The sequence below is a fragment of the Sapajus apella genome, unplaced genomic scaffold (genome assembly GCF_009761245.1).
Source record: "Sapajus apella isolate SASKATOON/1434 unplaced genomic scaffold, GSC_monkey_1.0 scaffold7, whole genome shotgun sequence".
NCBI classification, from domain to species: domain Eukaryota; kingdom Metazoa; phylum Chordata; class Mammalia; order Primates; family Cebidae; genus Sapajus; species Sapajus apella.
In genome coordinates, this window is record NW_022436947.1 from 13310712 (window position 1) to 13331503 (window position 20792).

The following is a 20792-nucleotide window of genomic DNA, read 5'->3' on the forward strand; positions in this document are numbered from 1 at the left end:
GCCCCAGTGAGAGCCCAGGAGGGGTGAGGCAGAGCGAGGGAGGGGCCGGCGGCGGTGCAGCAGCGAGGCCCGGGTTCTCGGTCCTGGGCGCCACGCGGCTCCAGCAGCCCTCCCCCGAGTCCCCAACCACGCAGCTCCGAACTCCGAGCGCGAGTCCGCGGCTCGGACGGCGCCGAAAGGAGCCCCGTCAGCATTCGGCGGGGGCGAAGATGATGCGGGCCGGGCAGGAGGCCGGCCAACTGCAGCAGCCCTGCCGCCGGCCGTCGGGCCCCTAAGCCCGGCTCTCCAGAGCCTGGGGGCGCGGGGAGCCGGCCGGAGGGCGGGGGCCGGCGCGGGCTCTCCCGCCGCAGCCCCGCGCCGCTCCAGCCTATCAGCGGCCACCCAGCGGCTCCCTCCGACCGGCCCAAAATAGCTGCGAACGCCTGCGACTTGCGCGCGGCCCCTCACTTGACGCTCACTCCGGCTCGCTCGCCCGCTCGCCCCGGCCCGGCTCCGCTCTTCTAGAGGGGGCGGGGAGGAAGCGACCCGGGGAGGGGGGTGGGGGGAGGGGGAGAGAGGAAGAGAAGAGGAAGGAGTAAGGAGGAAGGAGGAAGACCGGCGGCCGGAGGCGCGGGGTTGCGTGGCGCCGGTCGGCGCGGCGCTGGAAGGCGCCGGCGTTAACCCCGAGAGGCAGGCGGCGGAGGGGGAGCGGCGCTAATACATAAGAGCACTGCATCACGCTAATCTTCTCCCAGAACAGTATGCGTCAGCAGTACATTCACGTTCTGACTGAAGGACAAAAGGATGAGAGAGCAGTCTGCGTGGCTGCCGCCTGCAACACCGCGAGCCCGGCGCGAGGAGGAGACGGTGGGCGCCGCGCGCAGGGGCCCCGCTGCTGCTGCTGCTGCCGCCGCCGCCGCCGCCGCTGCTAGCCAACGGGGACCATGTACCCGGGCTCCGGAGCGTTTCCCGCAGCTGCGACCCCCGCTGCTCACACCGCTGCAGCAATCCGCGGGCGGCGCGGCCACTGAGGGCGCCCGGAGCCGAAGCCGCGAACTCGCTCCCTCCGCACAAAGCCGGAGCCGGCGGCGCGCCGGGGGCCGGGCAGCGGCGGGCGGCGACGGGCGGTTGCGCGCCGCCGGGGGCTGCGGCCGCCGCCGCCGGACCCGCGCCCGCCCCCGGACTCCCTGAAGGGGCCTGCGGTGCGGGCGCGACCGCGGGCGCCGCGCGCTCCCCCGGCCGGCGGACCGGGTCCGGGCGCAGCAGCCACACCGCTGGCCCTCGGGAGCCGGACGGATCGCCGCCCCGCGCGCTTGCAGCCGGCGGACTGGAGAACTGAGCCCGGTTTTTGTCTCTTCCACCCTCCGAGAAGAGGCGAGGAGAAAGGGGGTGTGTGTCTGGGGAGGGCGAAGGCGCCGCGAACACCTCCTAACTCTCGCCGCCCCGCGAGCTCACGACCGCAATCAGCTGCCGCCGGCCCGGAGCGGCCGACGCCGGGAGAGGGAGCGCAGCACCGAGCGAGCGCGGCCTGGGCGGCTTCGGGGCACCCCCGCACCCCCTCCGGCGGCGGCCCGGGGAGTGGGCCGGTGCCGCCGGGGCGCACTTTGGCGATGAAGCGCCTTCCCCCGCGGCTGGAGCGAGCCGGTGCCAGGGTCCAAGGACAAAGCCGGGAAACGCTGGTGGCGCCGCTCCTCGGGCGGAGGGGGGGGCATGCACCTGCATAGCCCGCCGGGCCTTGGCTCTCCCAGGCGCGCCTCAACTCCGCGGCTTCGCCGGCTCCGGCTCCGGATTTACTAGAAGCCATTTTGTCTCCCCCACCCGTCCCCTCCCCTCCCTTCTGCCCTCCCCGCCCCCACTACTTCCCCCTTTTGTTAATTAAAACTAAGAAGTCGGAATGGGAACGAGGTGCCCAGCTCCCGTGGAGAAAGCTTAAGGACACCACGCCAGTGCTTTTCTGCCTTCCTTCCGAGGTAGGTGACGGCGAACTGGGTGGGGACGGTTGCAGTGTGGGAGAGTCGTAGCTTTCGGAGGGCTTGCCTTGAGGGTGGGCTGGGAGATCAGGGGCCGCTCTTGAGTTTGGCAAGATTTTTTTTCGGCCGATCCGCTCCGTCTCTCTAATCGCCCCCTCCCCACCTCCTTCTCCAGATGGAAAGAGGAGCTCCTAGCTCACTTAAGCCGGGGTAGGGCTGGTTCTCCTTTCCAAGCCAAAATCCCAGGCGATGGTGAATTATGAACGTGCCACACCATGAAGCTCTTGTGGCAGGTAACTGTGCACCACCACACCTGGAATGCCATCCTGCTCCCGGTCGTCTACCTCACGGCGCAAGTGTGGATTCTGTGTGCAGCCATCGCTGCTGCTGCCTCAGCCGGGCCCCAGAACTGCCCCTCTGTCTGCTCGTGCAGTAACCAGTTCAGCAAGGTGGTGTGCACGCGCCGGGGCCTCTCTGAGGTCCCGCAGGGTATCCCCTCCAACACCCGGTACCTCAACCTCATGGAGAACAACATCCAGATGATCCAGGCCGACACCTTCCGCCACCTCCACCATCTGGAGGTCCTGCAGCTGGGCAGGAACTCCATCCGGCAGATTGAGGTGGGGGCCTTCAACGGCCTGGCTAGCCTCAACACCCTGGAGCTGTTCGACAACTGGCTGACAGTCATCCCCAGCGGGGCCTTTGAATACCTGTCCAAGCTGCGGGAGCTCTGGCTTCGCAACAACCCCATCGAAAGCATTCCCTCTTACGCCTTCAACCGAGTGCCCTCCCTCATGCGCCTGGACTTGGGGGAACTCAAGAAGCTGGAGTATATCTCTGAGGGAGCTTTTGAGGGGCTGTTCAACCTCAAGTACCTGAACTTGGGCATGTGCAACATTAAAGACATGCCCAATCTCACCCCCCTGGTGGGGCTGGAGGAGCTGGAGATGTCAGGGAACCACTTTCCTGAGATAAGGCCTGGCTCCTTCCATGGCCTGAGCTCCCTCAAGAAGCTCTGGGTCATGAACTCACAAGTCAGCCTGATTGAGCGGAATGCTTTTGATGGGCTGGCTTCACTTGTGGAACTCAACCTGGCCCACAATAACCTCTCTTCTTTGCCCCATGACCTCTTTACCCCACTGAGGTACCTGGTGGAATTGCACCTACACCACAATCCTTGGAACTGTGATTGTGACATTCTGTGGCTAGCCTGGTGGCTTCGAGAGTATATACCCACCAATTCCACCTGCTGTGGCCGCTGTCACGCTCCCATGCACATGCGAGGCCGCTACCTCGTGGAGGTGGACCAGGCCTCCTTCCAGTGCTCTGCCCCCTTCATCATGGATGCACCTCGAGACCTCAATATTTCTGAGGGTCGGATGGCGGAACTTAAGTGTCGGACTCCCCCTATGTCCTCTGTGAAGTGGTTGCTGCCCAATGGGACAGTGCTCAGCCACGCCTCCCGCCACCCACGGATCTCTGTCCTCAATGATGGCACCTTGAACTTCTCCCACGTGCTGCTTTCAGACACTGGGGTATACACATGCATGGTGACCAATGTGGCAGGCAACTCCAACGCCTCGGCCTACCTCAATGTGAGCACGGCCGAGCTCAACACCTCCAACTACAGCTTCTTCACCACAGTCACAGTGGAGACCACGGAGATCTCGCCCGAGGACACAACTCGAAAGTACAAGCCTGTTCCTACCACGTCCACTGGTTACCAGCCGGCATATACCACCTCTACCACGGTGCTCATTCAGACCACCCGTGTGCCCAAGCAGGTGGCAGTACCCGCAACAGACACCACTGACAAGATGCAGACCAGCCTGGATGAAGTCATGAAGACCACCAAGATCATCATTGGCTGCTTTGTGGCAGTGACTCTGCTAGCTGCCGCCATGTTGATTGTCTTCTATAAACTTCGTAAGCGGCACCAGCAGCGGAGTACAGTCACAGCCGCCCGGACAGTTGAGATTATCCAGGTGGACGAAGACATCCCAGCAGCAACATCCGCAGCAGCAACAGCAGCTCCATCCGGTGTATCAGGTGAGGGGGCAGTAGTGCTGCCCACAATTCATGACCATATTAACTACAACACCTACAAACCAGCACATGGGGCCCAATGGACAGAAAACAGCCTGGGGAACTCTCTGCACCCCACAGTCACCACTATCTCTGAACCTTATATAATTCAGACCCATACCAAGGACAAGGTACAGGAAACTCAAATATGACTCCCCTCCCCCAAAAAACTTATAAAATGCAATAGAATGCACACAAAAAAAGACAGCAACTTTTGTACAGAGTGGGGAGAGACTTTTTCTTGTATATGCTTATATATTAAATCTACGGGCTGGTTAAAAAAACAGATTATATTAAAATTTAAAAACAAAAAGTCAAAACAAAAATATTTTCTAACTTGTAAGTTCTATTTAAAGGGGTGGGAGGGAATCTTGGGAATGTTGTGGGGTACAAGCCACACGTTAACTTGCTATGCTGCCAGAAGGGATTTCTGGTATAAGGTTGAAATCGCTGAGATAAACTAAAACAACAAACATCCCTAAAGAGGTAGGGTGTGGGTTGCTGAGGGGGCAAGAGGGATAGACTGAATCTGTCATTTTATATAGAAGATGCTTCATAGGACACAGGAATACCCATTTCTACAGACATCTTTCTTAAGCGAGAGCTGTCTTTGCAGAATTATCTTATAAAAAAAAAATACAAAAAAAAAAGCACCATGAATTTGTACTGTGCCAAAATGTTAGTGGCAATAATTTTTTTCTTCACAGTCTAAGGGGAGGATAGATCTATACATGTATTTTAAACAGGAAAACCACCAAAATTCAAACGAACCCTTAAAGGGGCTGAGTCTTTGTCCATGTGCGCAAGTCTTGTGGTCTGTGCACTGGGACATGCATGTGCCTTGCCTGACAGAATGCTTAGGAAGGAGGAGAGAAGGACGGGAGCTGGCGTAGCTCTCAGCCTAATGCTTTCACAATGCACCAGATTCCTGCAGTTGGGCTTAACCCACTCTGCAAGGCATGTGTCTATTCAGGGTTTCCCAGGAGGAGGAGGAGGAGGCCCCTGAAGGGGGTGCGGCAGGCAGCAGGGGGGTGGGAAGGGAGGGCAGAGCAGAGAGAATGTATTCACAGGAGGCCATAAATTAGCATTGTGCCATGTCCACCTGTTGTTTCTGGAATCTGACAAATGATTGTAGACAATGATGGCATTTTATGATTTTTTTTTTTAAAATTTTGTTTGTTTTAAGGTAGAGAGGGAGGAGAAGCTGGAAGTGGGGAGCTTGGGAGTGGAAGCTTTTCTCATGCTTGTGATTTGGTGACTTTTCTAAATGCTGATTCATTAGGGATTATTACAGCGGATGTCAACTGGCTGTGGTGATGGGCTGGGGGCAGAACATGAGTAGCAAAGAAAAAGGGGAGATGAAAAGGGTACAGGCTCATGTAAAGTAATGAAGCCTTTCCCAACCAGGATGGTTCACAAAAAAGCTGTGAGATTCACAGTTCCAAGTGACACGCATGCACACATGGAGTTCCACATGGGGTCCTGCTGAATGGAGCACACTGAGGGGAAGCTTCCCTCTCCCAGGCCACCTCAGGAGGAGGTGGAAGAGAAAGGGTGGGTGTGGGTGGGGAAGGCAGAGATCTCTGTTATTCTGGTCCATTTAATGATGTAACTTCTTTCAGTTATTATTTTAGCTTTAAAAGGAAATAAGGGGTTTAGATTTGAAAGGGGGTGGTATGGGCGGGGGTGGGGGGGATTGCCAACAAAAGAACACTGATTGTAATGTGAGAAAAGTGTATTTTTGTATTTTAATAAATATTGTTCAATTTTTAATTCAATGTCCCCAAAGGGTTAAATTGAATAAGACCCTGAACCTAGAGATTCTTATGAGCCAAGTCATTTCTATTTAATGAAAAAAGGTGGGGAGGGGAGGGTAGAGGTATGATGGGGGAAAGAAATGTTAAATTATTTTCAAGTATGAGAAAATGCTAAAGCTGTCAATAACCTTTCCTTAGCTTAAATAAAAGCACCCCGATTCTAGTGCACCTTCCACAAGCTAACTGTGTTAGTCCCTGGCTTTGTTGGGGGTATAACCAAATTCCCTCTGCCCTGGAAAAGCAGGGGAAATGGGTCAGCCTCAGCTCCTGGGACCTGGCCAAAAGTTAAATGCCACCTCAGCAGAAGCTGCTGGTCAGGCAGCACCAGCTCTAGCTGAGGACCCTGGGGGACCTGGATTTCAGAAGTCTGCAATTATGTAGTTTGGCTTAAATTTTCCACAGGCAATGTTGCTTCTGTTCTCTGGGTGCTAAATAATCCAAACATGTCTTGGTGGTAGGTATCTGTCTCCTGATGCTTACCGAGTAATAATGTCCAGAGGCTGCATGAAGTGGGACCCTCCATTTCTTTAGTGCTAGTATTTATACTAATGCAGGGAATTGGGACTGAGTGGGTGTGAACTCTTTGGTACTGAGGAAGGAAAGAGAGGCAGGAAGCACTCTGCAGCAGTTGGCTAAGAAAGGGCCAATTCTTAATCCTCCTGGGTATATACATCATTTCTGGGTATGTGTGCCAGGACGTATGCATGGGCACACACTTAAAAACTGCCACTCACAGTTCTAGGCACCAAAGATATGTTCCTCCTGCCTCTCATTTACCACCATACCCCCAATAAAAAGAAAACTGAAGGAGAGCAAAGGGTGGGACTTGGCTAGGACCAGGTGAAAAAGCAAGAAATTACTCCCTTTCCTAGTGCCACAAGACACAACTCAGGCTGTTTAAAACAGCTTCCCGGGTATGCATTCAGAGGAAATTGCGGAGGAAGTTGCTGCTTCAGAAACAGAGGATAAGGAGCCAATTTCCTAACACCCTTCCTTTTTTTTTTTTTTAACAGCTATTTGAGCAGACAGGGAATTATGCAGTAACTCTGCAATGACTAAGGGTCTGTGGCTTACAGTAATGGGCCTAAAAATCTTGGGAAAGAGTCCTATGGACAAATACATTTGTCCTAAGGAAGAGTATACTCAGCTCCAATCTGTGGGAGAAGGACTTTTCAAAGAAATCTCAAAGGAGTTGGGGGAGACTTAAGTATATGGATCCTAGATTTAAGTATCCTCAGAGCTACAAGGAGAGTTCCTTGCCCCAGTGGGCCTGCCCTTTGATCCGTGCAGTTTTAACTTTTACAGGAGTAACCTTCCTTTGCTATAATGGGTATATCTTTCTCTGTAGCAGGCACTTGGGACAGCTTTTCAGAGAGGCATCCTGTGAGCACCCAAAATGCAGCCATTAATGCTGTGTAAGTGAGTCATCCTTGGCCTGGCCAAGGTTTGTTACCTAGGAATGGAACATGGGTTGGTAGCTCTTTGGGGGGTAGTTATAGCAACACGTTGGATGTAAAGACTCTGCTGCTGATATATGGAGTTAGAGGATTTTCATTATAGAACTTAAGGCCGTGAAAAATCATTTAGTCTAATCCCTTCACATTTTACAGTCAAAGAAACTGAGTCCCAGAGAAATTAAAAGACATATCCAAGGTCACACTGCTAGTTAATGGAGGAGGTGGGACTAAAGCCCAGGTCTCTTGACCCCTGAGTCAGTGGGCTTTCTCACCCAGGCTGTTATTGGCTATCAAGAATACACTTCTTAACTTGCACAATGCAGTTAAAATGGGACCTTCCTAAGATACTTCTATGTTCTCTCATTCCTTTTAGAACTGTTCAATCTCTTTAGAACTGGCTCTACTTCCCTCTAAGGCCTGACTACAGGGGCTCCACATGTGCTATGGGGTTAGATTCTCAGTACATACTGTACGTAACAGTTTCCTGATTCTTAGGCCCAATGGCAGACAGAAACTGCAGGATCCTACAGAGGGTGACAGCTAAAGGGGAAGGAGTGAAGCAGATAAGACTTGGTGTTTTACAGTGAGAAAGGGTGGCTTGGCCTCCTGCCAGCCTTGGGCTTGGAAGCTCTGCAGTGTAGAGGAGGTCTTAAAACACCTATCGGACCACAGAGGTTCCCCATAATGGAGTGGTTTTTGCTTATCTGGCTCAACACTGAAAATACTGGGAGGCTCTTTCATTCCTCGGCTCCACTATATCTACCCCAGCTCTAGCTCTTTAAGTACCATGCTGTAGCTGCTACTTCGATAATGTGTTCCAGGGCTTTTTAACACCCTTCAGCTGTATCCTATTATCAATGGCGGTAAAGGTAGGTAGGCTAGCTTCGAAGGCCTACAGATATTAGCTTTACCATGGCTATTTAACATGTATTGAGGCCAGAAACTTGCTGGGTGCTAGGTGGAAACAACCAGAAGAGTGTCCCTGCAAGACAATTCCTATTGTTGTCTGGAAAGAGGGTCAGAGTCCATGGTCTCTGGCTTCCTTCAGTGGTAATGGGTAGAGACTGGGAGAGGGCTAAGTGGGCCTTACTCACCCCAGGCTTCTACCTCAGGGGGCCAAGGCCTATAATTAAGGCTCCATCATTTCACTGCAACAAAGCAGCAGGGGCTTAAAATTAGAAAAAAGAGAGAGGAACATTTATATCCAAACATATGTCTGATTTTATCTCCTCTGCTGGCACTCAGCACTCCATGCCATCGGCTAATGCAGGCACTGTTCATGCCATTTCCAAATCCTGCCTCAGCTAAACTGCAAGGCAGCTTTTGGCTCAAAGCAACTCCCTTGGTCTCCATCCTTTCAGGAAGCACCCCTCTCCCATGCAGGGGGAAGAATAGGTTGGACAGCAGGTTAATGTTTTCATCTTTGCTTTAAATTAAAATGAAGTAGATTACTTCTTGGAGTAAGGATAAGGGCTTCAGGAACTAGATCAGTGAAACATATATCCACACACACATACACAAAGCAATATAGCATAGTGCTTGCGAGCACAGACTCTATAATAGTCAGTCTTCCTGTGTTGAATCCTAGTTCCATCACTTACTAGCTGTGTGACTTTGGGAAAAGACTCAGTTTCTTCATCTAAAAAAGAGAGACAATATTACTATCTATCTACCTCACTACTTCAGAGATTGTGAGAATTGAAATTCTACATATATATAATTATATATGTATGTGTGATATAGATGTCACATTTAGTGCTCCACACCATATTAGCAAATGCTAGATAACAGTTATTTGACAATACACACCAACATACAGATCAACAGAGAAGCCCCCAACACCACCCTTATTCTTGAACATTGTATTTGTCCAAAGAGAGGCAAGCCTATTATGCTAATCCAGAGGAAGGGTGACTATCTAGAAGTCAGAGACAATAGTATCTATAACCCCAATCACTGTGAAAAACCTGGTTATACTTACCTTCCCAGGAAGACCTTGCCTTGTACTCTGATCCCTACACCAGCACTATAGCTGGCCCAAAGCACACTGTCTTAGTCCAGGAACAGATTACCTTTCTTTGTGGTGAGCCAGAAGAAAGTAAAGGTGCTGACAGTGGTGCACAAGCTGAGGGCTGGTACCTTGGGAAGCCTAGGTCCTTTACCAAGAATGTAAGCTTCCTAATGTCTTCTCCCCTACTCATGTTTCTCTGGCATGGAGCAATCGCAGCCTTATTATTCAGGTCAGTGATGAAATCCTCCCCGACCATGAAGTGTTACTAGGACTGAGTGAGGAGAGGGGAGGCACTAGGAGAAAGAAGGTAACACCGAGAGGGCAGTTGGGGCTTCCAAGCAGTATTGGAGAGCTAGGAGAAAAGAAAGGCAGACAAAAAGCACCATAATTTGAGCAAATGAGAGAAGGATGGAGCTCTGTGGCAGATACACGGGCTAAGGGGCTGCAATGCAGTCAGGGAGGAAAGCCAGGGAGATTCCTCTGCCTTAGCAAGCAAGAGGCTGGCTGGACCCTGGATGGGGGAGGACTGTTAGTGCGAAATTCATGGCACGGAACAGAAGAGAAGAAAAGCAGAGAGATCAACTTTCCAAGAGAGGCGAAGAAAGAATGCATTTTGATTTCCTAATGAGAGGCTAGAATTAGATTTTAGGATGATCACAGGTTTTATCCTCTGGTACATGCCAGCTTTGCTGTCAGTACTTGGGCCAAACCACCTACCCACAACAGTCCTGTTCCCTATCCTGGAGGCTGTCCATTGCTTGGAGCAGCAACCCAGCCTTCAGGGATGTAATTTAATCCTGACCCTGACAGGCTCACTCAGGGATCTGCTCTGAACCCATTTCCTCATTTCTATTAAGGCTCAGTCATGGGGAGGGGATGGGGTGTGCTGGAGAGAAGAGAGGGAGCAACTCGATATCTGTCTACGAAAAGAGTATTATTCCAGAGGGACAGTGTTACATAAACTGTGTTTTGCAATAAAAATAATGATGTGTATGAGTTCAGTGCACATGGACCCTTGCAGTGAGTCAGAGATTTGGCCTGGGCCTGTGGGGGATATCCCTGGGAGAAACTGTCTTGTAAAAGGAAGTTCGCATTTGAGAGGATGGCGTGATCTTTGCTCACTTATCCCATCAAGAAGAGTTTTGAAACGATAGTAGCGAGGCAGTGATATGAGAGGCTATCCTCAAGCCAGGTGTGGGGCTAGATGGAACAAAGTAGTACTTAGCCTTTCAGGTTCATTCATTCTGTTCACTCAGGAACAATACTAGAGCAATTCCTACAGTTTAAATCAATTATAGGATGCCAAAGAAACAGTCCTTGACCTACTTGTTTCTTTCGTACTTTTTTGTGACGGAGTCTCATTCTGTCACCCAGGCTGGAGTGCAATGGCGCAATCTCGGCTCACTGCAGCCTCCGCTTCCTGGGTTTAAGTGATTCACCTGCCTCAGCTTCCAGAGTAGCTGGGACTGCAGGCACCTGCCACCACGCCTTGCTAATTTTTGTATTTTTAGTAGAAAGGGGGTTTCACCATGCTGGCCAGGCTGGTCTTGAACTCCTGGGCTCAGGCGATCCTCCTGCCTCAGCCTCCCAAAGTGCTGGGATTACAGGCGTGAACCACCACTCCTGTCCCCCACCTACCTTCTTATAGCTCTACTCATAAAATCATATCCTTCGATTCCTGAAATACCACAGGGAGAAAAGAATAAAAAAGAAAACAAATTTAAAAATTTTAAAAAAAAAATCCTTCAGTTAATTATTGTTATCAGGTTTCCTGTCCCATAATCCCAATTTGAGTACATTCACCTGCCATGACAGGACCTAGGAAATCCTGCATGAGGCCCTCCATTTTGAAGAATGATGGCTCTTTCTTAACATTTCTCATGATATTTCCTCTCCAAAGCAACTCCTTAATTTGTAGTCTCTTTTACAGTTCCTTTAAGGTCTCAACCCTCATTGCCCTGTGTCTCTAAGCTGGTGCTGATTTAGTCACTAGTTAAGTCACTCTACCTGCTCAATGAGTCAGCAAGGATGACTGAGAAGAGCTTTCACACACTAACTGTTCCTTGTACAAAGTTTGGTTTCCTTGCCTCGGGCTCCTTCTTCCCAGTCTTCAAGGCCCTAGCCTCCTCCCTTTACCTGCCCACTCATCCAGGTTCATTAAGACCATTCAGACAGCTTCTCCCATGGTAGGTGAACTGAATGAGTTATAGGCAGCTATCCACAGAGGCAGTTCCAGCCAGGAACCAAGTGCCAGTTCCCTGGATCATGCAGCTGTGTTTGGAGGAATGCTGAGTGCACCCCTCACAATAGGCCCAGAAATGGAGCTGAGGCCTCAGATACTAGCAGCCTGTTTCTGCAGCCTGCCAGCCACAGTAGTTATAATATATTACCATTGCAAGAAGACTTAATTTCTGGACTTAAAGGAAGTCAGATAATACTTTATCCTATTAGGGTCTGCCTGTGTGAATTGACAATGGCATCCTTCTGACACGACAGCATATTCTTCCAATTCATCTCTTTAAGAATGGGCAGGGGGAAGTCTGGATGGAGTGGCAAAAGAAGGAGGAAATAATAGCCTAAGGAAGAGACTGTTGAAGGAACAGGGAAAGGGAAGACTATTTTTTTTCTGTTAGAAATGAGGAGAAGGGATGCAGAGGGACAGGACAAGACTGTGCTCTTTCAAAGAATGTTTGCATTTCATTTTTTTCTCTCATGAGGGGGAGTGACGGCAAGCACTAGGGGTGCTATGTGCATGTGCGTCAGAAAAAAGGCTCTGAAGCCACAGAGAAGGATGAACCCAAGAAGAATATGGCATTGGCCCATTCTTTGCGTCACGCTTTCATCCATTGTGCCTGTTGAAGGCTTTCCCTTTCCTTAATCCTTCTTCCCACTTCATGTGTAAGTCCACATCCACTGACTAGTGGTGTCATGTCAGCCAAGAGCACCTTCTCATTCTGGGTGTGTTAGCAAGGCTGGCTGACCTTGGGATGGCAGTGGACACTGAGACAGAACACAGGCTCATGGCTTCTAACTTCCGGGATGTGGGGACAGCAATGAGAACTTCTAACTTAATTCAGAAAATCTAGTTGAACCCTTATATTTTATTTATGAGGAAAATGAACCCCAGGAAGATCAGCCTTGCCCAGTGTCACATAGCTGGTGATGCAGAGACCCTACCTGTGGCCTCCGGTTCTCCACCTAGCACAACTGCTGAGCACCAGCACGGCCATCATGACTTACAACTCCAGGGGGCACCATTTACAGAAATGGCAAAGTGATTAGTGCCCCCTGGAGTTTGCAATTTGGTGCAATCCTTTATAGTTCCCTTTTGGGAGGCGGGGAGGCCTTTCCCACCAGCACTGTCTCTGTCTTTAATGCTCTGAGACAGACGGTGCCCACTCAGGAGAGCTGAGATATCAGGCAACTTTTCCTTTCATTTCAACCACAAGTGTTGCAGGGCATGTGTGTTCTGATGGCAGCCCCACAGCTAATAAATCAAAAGGGGCATGTGTTGCTTCCTTGGCCTTCCCCTTCTCTCTAAGAGTGCAGAATAGTAAGGTAACAACATCTATCCCTGCATGCCAGGAGGCTTGCAGAAAGCTTAATCATGTCAGATATCTGTTGAAGGTCATGCAGACCCTTGGAGAAGCAGAGAGGCCCAAAGTCCTGCTCCACCTCCCTAGTGTTGTGTAAGCAAGGGGACCCTCAGAGGGAAAGCTCGGGCAGCCCAGGATGACTCAGGGGCCTACCCTGAAACAGGGGTCCAGGAAGCTAGGAAATTGTCTCCTCTTCCTCCCATCTGAACGAATCCTCTCGGGAACAGAGTGGCCCTGGCTATCATTTTATCACATACATTTAATTAGAATTTGTCTCCTTCACGATGGTTTCAAATGAAGTCCCAATAGAAACATTCTAAAAGAACAGCGCTTTCAGGCAAGGATTTCTTCTAACCAAGTTAATTTAGCAGAAATTTGCCGTCTTACATTGAGTGGAGTTACCTTTCTTTTCAACTTCAAAGCTGAGAAGCAATGGGAGGTGAGGAATGCAGAGAAAATAAAGAGGGGGGCGGGGGCTTCAGGCAAATGAGTTTCTATCTATTAAGGAGTGGTAATTTCTGCTAGCTCCCCTAAGGACTGGTCCCCTCCAATAATGGCCTGACTCTAATGATTCCCACTCCTAAGCAACCGCCTGTGTTATGCTGCTGTTGAGATGAACTGTGCCAGAGAAATTCCCTTTCCCTCAGAGGTGCTGCTATCATTACACAAGAGACATTAGCTAGCCAGGAGGATGTGCTATTGATGGGGAGAGAGAAAGATAACCAAAGAGAATGCTCTTCCCTAGCAGGCTTGGTATAGCTGACCTAGGACAGAAAAGGTAGACCGAGAGGGTTACAGGTTAGCAGTAAGAAAGGACTATTTATTATGGGCAGATTCTCTTGCCGGGGTGGGGGGGTGACCACAGGAGAAGTGGCCTTCTGATGAGTCGATGAATTCAGTGCAAGGAGGCACTGGCTGGCTGGGAGGGAGGGGCAGGTCTTTGGAGTTTGGAGTGTGGGTTAAGCTCAGGTATAATGGACAAAACTGATGAGCATTTGAGATATGAAATGTAAGAAGTTCATGGGAAGTAAGGGTAAGGGAATCAATTTCAGGTCCCTAATACTGATCATTTCCAGGACAGAAGTACAGGGATGTGGCCTTAACAGCAATGAAGTTAGGATCATAGCTGTTATTGAGGCTTCTGTGTTAGTTGAGGGTAGGGGGTTCTCTTATTCTACCCTCTCCATTCTGAATACATTGAAAACTATGATGAAAGCTAATACTGTGAGTTACTGCTAAAGTTGCTGCCAGCAGGTCTTTTGTAGGGGGTAGGAAGTCCCTTATTGTGCCCCTGGTGGCTTCCCTATGATAGAGACGGAGTGCTTCCAGAGGCTGTCTTGCCAGATGTGCCAGCAGGCAGCCCGGCCAGAGCCTGCAGTGCAGACAGATGCCCTGGGCCGTATTCAGGATGGTGAGACCCTTTATGGTACTATGGCTCAGCTCTAGGGCAGTGCCAGAGCGGCAGGGTAATGTTCCTCAGCCAGATTCATTTCCCCCCAAACCTCTTCAAATATGTGGGCCATGGAGGGAGGCAAATTTAATTAAATTACTGTGTTGTGAACTGCCCTTCCTGGGCAAAGGCTAAAAATGGGCTCATGCTGACATGCAAGCCCATCTGTGTACACAGCATGCGTTTTCTTTGTGCTGGGCTGTCAGCAGCTGGATGGGGTTGGCAATACCAAGGGTTGAACCCAGTGAGCTGGCCCTTTTGCCACAGCAAGGCAGAGTCAACAGTAATCCGACCTGGACCCCACAGAGCTCAGATGACCTTTTCCTTTCTACTTAAAAGATGACTGGGTGGCACTCCCCCTTCCGACATCAGTTTGTTTCTCCTCAAGGGCTTCTCTTGCTGACACACAGGACTTTCCCGTAAGGTGGTGCCCTGAGCAGTAGTGGGGAAGAAGGAATAAAGCTGCAGTGAGGTGTGATTCAGAATAGTACATGGGCAGGGTTTGTTTAGCTTGGCAGGAGACGGAGGGGTCTCCCGGGTGATTCTCTAGAGTGCTACTTCAGCAGTTCCCCACTGGCAATGCCAGTGCTGGATAGAGAGCCCTTGTCAGTTGCCAGAGTAAAGCAGCAAAGCTTCCTCTCCCCTGCTTCCTGCACAAATGCCACAGTGGCTATAGGACCCGACCAACAAAGGCAGGCAAGGAAGGTCAGAAGCAGCTTAGCATTTAACATGTGGAATGCAGCAACCAAGACAAATGCTGGCTGTCCTGAACCTGTCACCTGCCAAGGTCATTTCATTTCCCTCCTGGAAGTTCAGAGCTCGCTGCTACAGTTTACAAAATATCACAAGGGTAAAGAGTTTGCCCCCTGAGTGGTGCTGCTGCTGGAGCGGGAACAGGGCTTCCTTCTGGTGGTGTGAAACGACCTGAGATGGGACCAATGTGGCACGGGGAGTAGCAGGTGCTGAGGGCCGCACAGCAGGCTCTCCATTCAGAACTGGGACCAGAGAAGAGTCAGCTGGGCAATCTTTTCCTGACTTGTCCCCAGAGAGAACAGAGCCATTTCTCATGTCTAAAACTTCAGTGAATGTGACACGTGGAGCCTGAGAGGTAGCCCTGTACTGGGGACAACAGGAAAGCATCTTCCTGGGTGATTAATAGTTGCACCTATGCTGCGCCATCATGTTCTGGACATTCTTGCACCAAGCAGCTACCTAGTTGATTTGAGCAGTCCCAGGAGCACTAGGATGAAGATAGCCGTTTATAAGTCCCCAACTAGGCAGGTTTGCAGGTAATGCCACATGCGAACGGGAGAAGAACCTCCCTACCCTAACCTCCAAGCCTCTAGCGTGCTGTGTGCTCTTCTGAATCACACCTCACTGCAGGATGAGGAAGGCAGCATCCCTCTTGGAGCTCTGCTGTCCCCTCTACACTGTGCTGAGCAGCTTCAGGGATGTTCTCTGATATAATGGGGGTGGTGGTGGTGCTATCTGCCACATTTTGTTGCTAAAGTTTCTGGCAGTGAATCTGATGGTCACTTTAAAGACTAAGACAAATACTGTCAATTCAGGTCCTTGGGACCTATACCTCAAGAACCTGGACTGTACCTATAGCTGACCCTAAGTTTATTACTTACAAATGACTAGTATTTCTGTATCAAAAACAAAAGCAGGCAGATCATTAAGATTTGGTCAGACACAAGAAAATAATGGATCCAAGGAAGCAAGTTTCCCGTGGTTAAGAGGTTAAGTAACAATTGTAACAGGAAGAGATAAAGACATATAATTCTACATAAGGAGGGTAGGGGCAGTTATGAAGAAAAAGAAATTGACTTCTTTGGTGAGATCTATTATGTGACTTGAGAGAAAGAAAAAGGTTCCTGAGTGTTCTACCCTTTGGTAAAGGATCTTTCTTCCCTATCAAATTGGAGAGAAGAGGGAAGACACCAGCCGTAGGCTGAGGTAGCCATGACATTTCAGTGGAATAAGACCCTTTGATTTTCTGCCACCCACATGGCCCCATGCCCACTCCAGCATGCGAGCTCACCAAATGACTGGCTGCAGATTCTAGAGACAGAAACTGATGCCTCTTCAGGCCTCTTAGTTAGTATTTTATTGTTCTTTAGTTTAAAATATCCTTATCCTGAAGAAAACACCCCAAGTTGTATAGAGCCCATAATATATCTTAATCCTAATGTTCCTCAATTAAAAAAAAAAAAAAGGTTTGTTGGGCAGGGTGGTGCACATCTGTAGTCCTAGCTACTAGGGAGGCTGAGGAGGGAAGAACTCTTGAGTCTAAGAGTTTGAGAACAGCCTGGGCAATGTAGCAAGACCCTATTCCTTAAAAAATAAAATAAAAGAAGTTCCTCCTGATTTAAGCAGCCTAGGACTGGAAGAGCTTTCTCTAAGGGAGAAAAAGCCTTAAAATAATGTCAGTAATAGCAATGTAGGCATGAGGGTGAATAATATAAATGTTGGTATGGCTGTACCAATGGTATTCCCACAGCTCCTGGGATCCCTTCGGTTTGCAGATGACCCAAATGTAAATACAAATGATGTATTTACATTGCATGGCCCTATCTAAAGTGGGCAGCATGGTAGACTGCTGCTCCAGGATTCTCTCCCTTCTGTAGTCTGCTGCCAGAGTGGATGGCTATGTGTTGCTCTGGCAGAGCCTGCTAGGTGGGACATCTGATTCTTGTGCAGCTCCAAATTTCTGCTGCTCAGCAATAAGTCAGCAATGGGGAAAGGCAGAGTGGTGCCCTGGGGCTGCTGCAGCCATATCTCTCTCCTGAACAAGGTCACCCATGACCCCTCTCATACTTGTTACCAATCTTTCATTTCTGTTGGAAAGGGACAAGGAGAAGGGAAACTAATTGATTATACTGGTATATTACAGGGCACTATTAAGCACCTTGAACCAGACTGAAAAACTGAGCACTGGCACTTTGAAAGGTTGCCAAAATCTATATTAAAATAAGGTAAGGGTAGGAAAAGGAAGAAAGGTGATTTCTCACACCCGCTTTTTTTTGACTCTCAGCTCCTAAAAATGCTTACGGAGCAAAGTGGGTGGTATTAAGGCCATTTGCAAAAACTGATTAGCTCTGATGAAGGCTGGAAAGTGTTTTCTGCAAAATATAAACTTAAACCTTGCCCTGTTCTCCTATGAGTTTCAGATCAATTCTTTTTATCATGTCACCCTGATTAATATGCCAGAACATGAACGAAGAGTGGTCTTCATCTTAGGCCCAGGTTGACCTGCAGGCAAGGCCTGGCCCAGCCCCTTCATCTTGGGAAAGCAGGGCAGGAGAGGGGATGGGAGTGGCAGACGTTGCTGGGTATGGCTGGGGCCATCTGCACTTCTGTGAATCAAGGTTGGCTCAGACAGAAGGCGCGAGGGAGGAGGTGCAGCTGCTGATGGCTCAGACAGCTTGGACCTGTCCAGGCAAACAAGCCGCTCAAGTGCAAGAACAGCCAGCCAAGTAGGCAGAGCACGAATAAGGACTTAAAAGCTTGAAATATCTGACAAGATATAGAGGGAGGGTAGGAAGCTGTCTGGGATTTCAACTGGTGTCTGGCCTTGCCTCTCTCTGCTAAGGCAGGCTCTTCTGCTACCAATGGGTGGGATGTGATGCTTGGGAGCTGGTGGGATGGATACAGGAAAGCATTCCTTGAGCTAGAATTTTTAAAATTTTTTAAAAAAATCTTCATCTCTGGTAACAAACTGCAGACACAGCTGTGGACTGTTCTCCCTCACAGCTGCCCGCCAAAGCAAAACTGAATCTTAATCCACAGATATATCTATCTCCCCTCCACAGATGTGCCCAAGGTGAAGCAGCAGTGGGCTTTGTGTGCGGGCATGTGGGTGGGTGGGAAGTTGCATCACCAACTGTGCAATATGGGAGTCCCATCTCAGATCTAGCTGAGGAGGATGACACAGGTGCTCTGCTCTCCCGCCCGCCTGCCTTCCAGAAAGGGAGGCCAGCAGTAGATTGCTCAGGGAGGACAAGTGCTACTCCAGCTCCTAGTGAGGACTCTTGGAGACAATGCATCTCAGCGACAGGCGCACATTATCAGCACTATTGCTGTTAAAAATACCAGTGTAGATGAAATCTAGATGGTGTATCAAATACAGTGCCATCTCTAGGGTTGGTGACGGGACTTCTTCAATGCTTTAAAAAAAACCATCTAGGAGATTAAAAGGTATACTCAGGATGAGAGCCTCTAGACTCAAAAGGGAGACAAGAATTACTGATCAGACAGGTTTCTGATAGACAGGACAGTAGTGCCACTGACTCCAGAAGTACTTGTTGTACATGGTTTTGCTTAACCTGAGTGACTGTTCCTGGGGTTTCATTCAGATTCAGGAGGAGTAACTTCCAAAAGAACTGGCCAGGTGTTAACAGACTGATTGCCATGGAAAAACAAAGGGAACCCCTCCTAGGAGTTCACTCTCTGCAGAGCCGCAGGCAAGGAAGGAGAGAGAACAGACTGCTCAGAGACCTGTGAAAATCAAGTGGGAGAAACCAAGACACAAAAAGATTACCCTTTATGCCAAGGCAAGTAGGAAGAGTATCTAGAGCAGGGGTCTCCCCTGATCCAGAGCCCTGCCTGTGGATTAGAGCAGTGGGTGGGGAGCCCTACTGCCAGAGCTCCACCTCGTGTCAGATCAGCAGCAGTGACATTAGATTCTCATAGGAGCTCAAACCATATAGTGAACTGCACATGGGAGGGAGCTAGGTTGTGTGCTCCTTATGTGAATCTAATGCCTGAGGATCTGAGGTGGAACAGTTTCATGCCCTACCCCAACCAATCCATGGAAAAACTGTCTTCCACAAAACCATGCCCTAGTGCCAAAAAGGTTGGGGACTGCTGCTGTATATCATCTCACAGTTTAGGTTCATAATCCCAAATGACTGAGAAACTAACTTTTAAGTGTGTGGATTCCGACCCTTAGTGTAGGGGCATTCCCTGCCATAGCCCTTCTGTGATTCACGTATTCATTAGTTTGCTTATTTAGAACCAGGACAGTGATCGGCACTCTGCCAGCTGCTGGGGAACAATGGAGATGAAAGACTTGGTCCTTGCCCTCAAGGCACTGAGCACTTGGGTGGAAATGACAATGTGGTCTAAGAGTGGGACAGTGGAGGGTAGGGGGAGCACTCTGGAGAGCGAGCCAGTCAGAGAAATTCCCTGCCTCCTCCTGTCCAGAGTCCTGTGAAGAAACACAGATGAGGCCACACAGTAGGCTTGTTCTTAGGACTGGGCTGAGGAAGCAACTCCCCTATTTGGAATCTGGATGTAACACTGGACAGTGTGGGATCAATGCTGACTCTGACTGTGTAAGGAAAACAGAGATGCGCTGCCCTCCTACAGAGGTGCAGGGGGTGAACTGTGCACTGGCAGGCACTGGCTGAAAGGGCTGCCTCAGGGGTCCCGGGGAATGGGAAGGAGGGCTGCCACATGAACCTCTGGGCTGGCTGGGTGACCTGGGCAGTCCATAGCTCTTCCCTCTGCTTTAGTATGGCTTAGCAAAACATAAACTATTAATAGCTTAACGCTTAGGTGTAAATCACAACCCCCCCCCAATAAAGAAGAGCTAGCAGCTTGCCCCTGAATGAAGAGGTGCTCAGCCAGGGTACTAAGCAAGGATATGGTATGTAAATGTAGCATGGAAGCTTCCAGCCTGAGTTCCAGAGCTCCATTTAGGTTGGCTGCAGCAAGCTGCTGTTCGTCCCACTTGCTGAGCAGCCAGAGCAAAATAGTGCTTGGGAGTCGAAATAGACACTGAGGACACAAAAGCGGCCTCATATACATATGCACGCAGAGCTGGGGCATGCGCACTCCTGGGAATGGGGGGGGGTGGTATAGGTTTCAGTCCTCCTGCCCTAGCTTTAGGCAAATACCACTTGGTAAACTGCTAAGCATCCTAAGGGACTGGGGCTCTCTTGTGGCATGTGTCACAGTGCAGCTGCAGTTGTCTTCCATTGCCCTGGTGTAGCCAGAGAAGTCCATAGGATGGGACATGCAGCGCTGGCAAGTCACGAGGCAGGTAAACTCCAAGGTATAATAGCTCTCAGGGTGGTTACAGTGAGGCCATCCAGTGGAAGAGACAATGTTGTCTGGTTGTCCGTTCCTGAAGTGAGATTCCAGATACAGGTCTAATCTGATCTTTGTGCCATCTTGTCCCCCACCTACCAAGAGTCCAGATTACTCATGAAAGCGTATCCAGAAAGATCAGGCTTAGGTTAGACAAAGTCCAAAGACAAAACATATCTTTTAGGGGATGGCGATCCAAATTTAATCGCCTAAACTCGTGGTTCTCAATCTTAATTCTACATTAAAATTGCCTGGGGAGCTTCAACATTAAAATATATACATATATATGTATATATGTGTGTGTATATATGTATTTATATACAATTTAAAA

At 49.8% G+C, this 20792-nt stretch overlaps 2 protein-coding genes across 3 annotated transcripts in view; one reads left to right on the top strand and one right to left on the bottom strand.

Annotated features, from left to right (window-relative positions):
- SND1 (staphylococcal nuclease and tudor domain containing 1) overlaps positions 1 to 20792 on the bottom strand; it is a 457598-nt gene that overhangs the window by 78272 nt on the left and 358534 nt on the right. The window lies entirely within an intron of this gene.
- Positions 1435 to 5807, top strand: LRRC4 (leucine rich repeat containing 4). Its single transcript, XM_032275662.1, has 2 exons — positions 1435 to 1949; positions 2125 to 5807. Exon 2 carries the CDS (start codon positions 2225 to 2227, stop codon positions 4184 to 4186), a length of 1962 nt encoding a protein of 653 aa, XP_032131553.1. The 5' UTR covers positions 1435 to 1949; positions 2125 to 2224; the 3' UTR covers positions 4187 to 5807.

What these genes read in the sequence shown, in the direction of transcription:
- LRRC4 (XM_032275662.1), top strand. Translation starts at nt 2,225, where the DNA reads ATGAAGCTCTTGTGGCAGGTAACTGTGCACCACCACACCTGGAATGCC.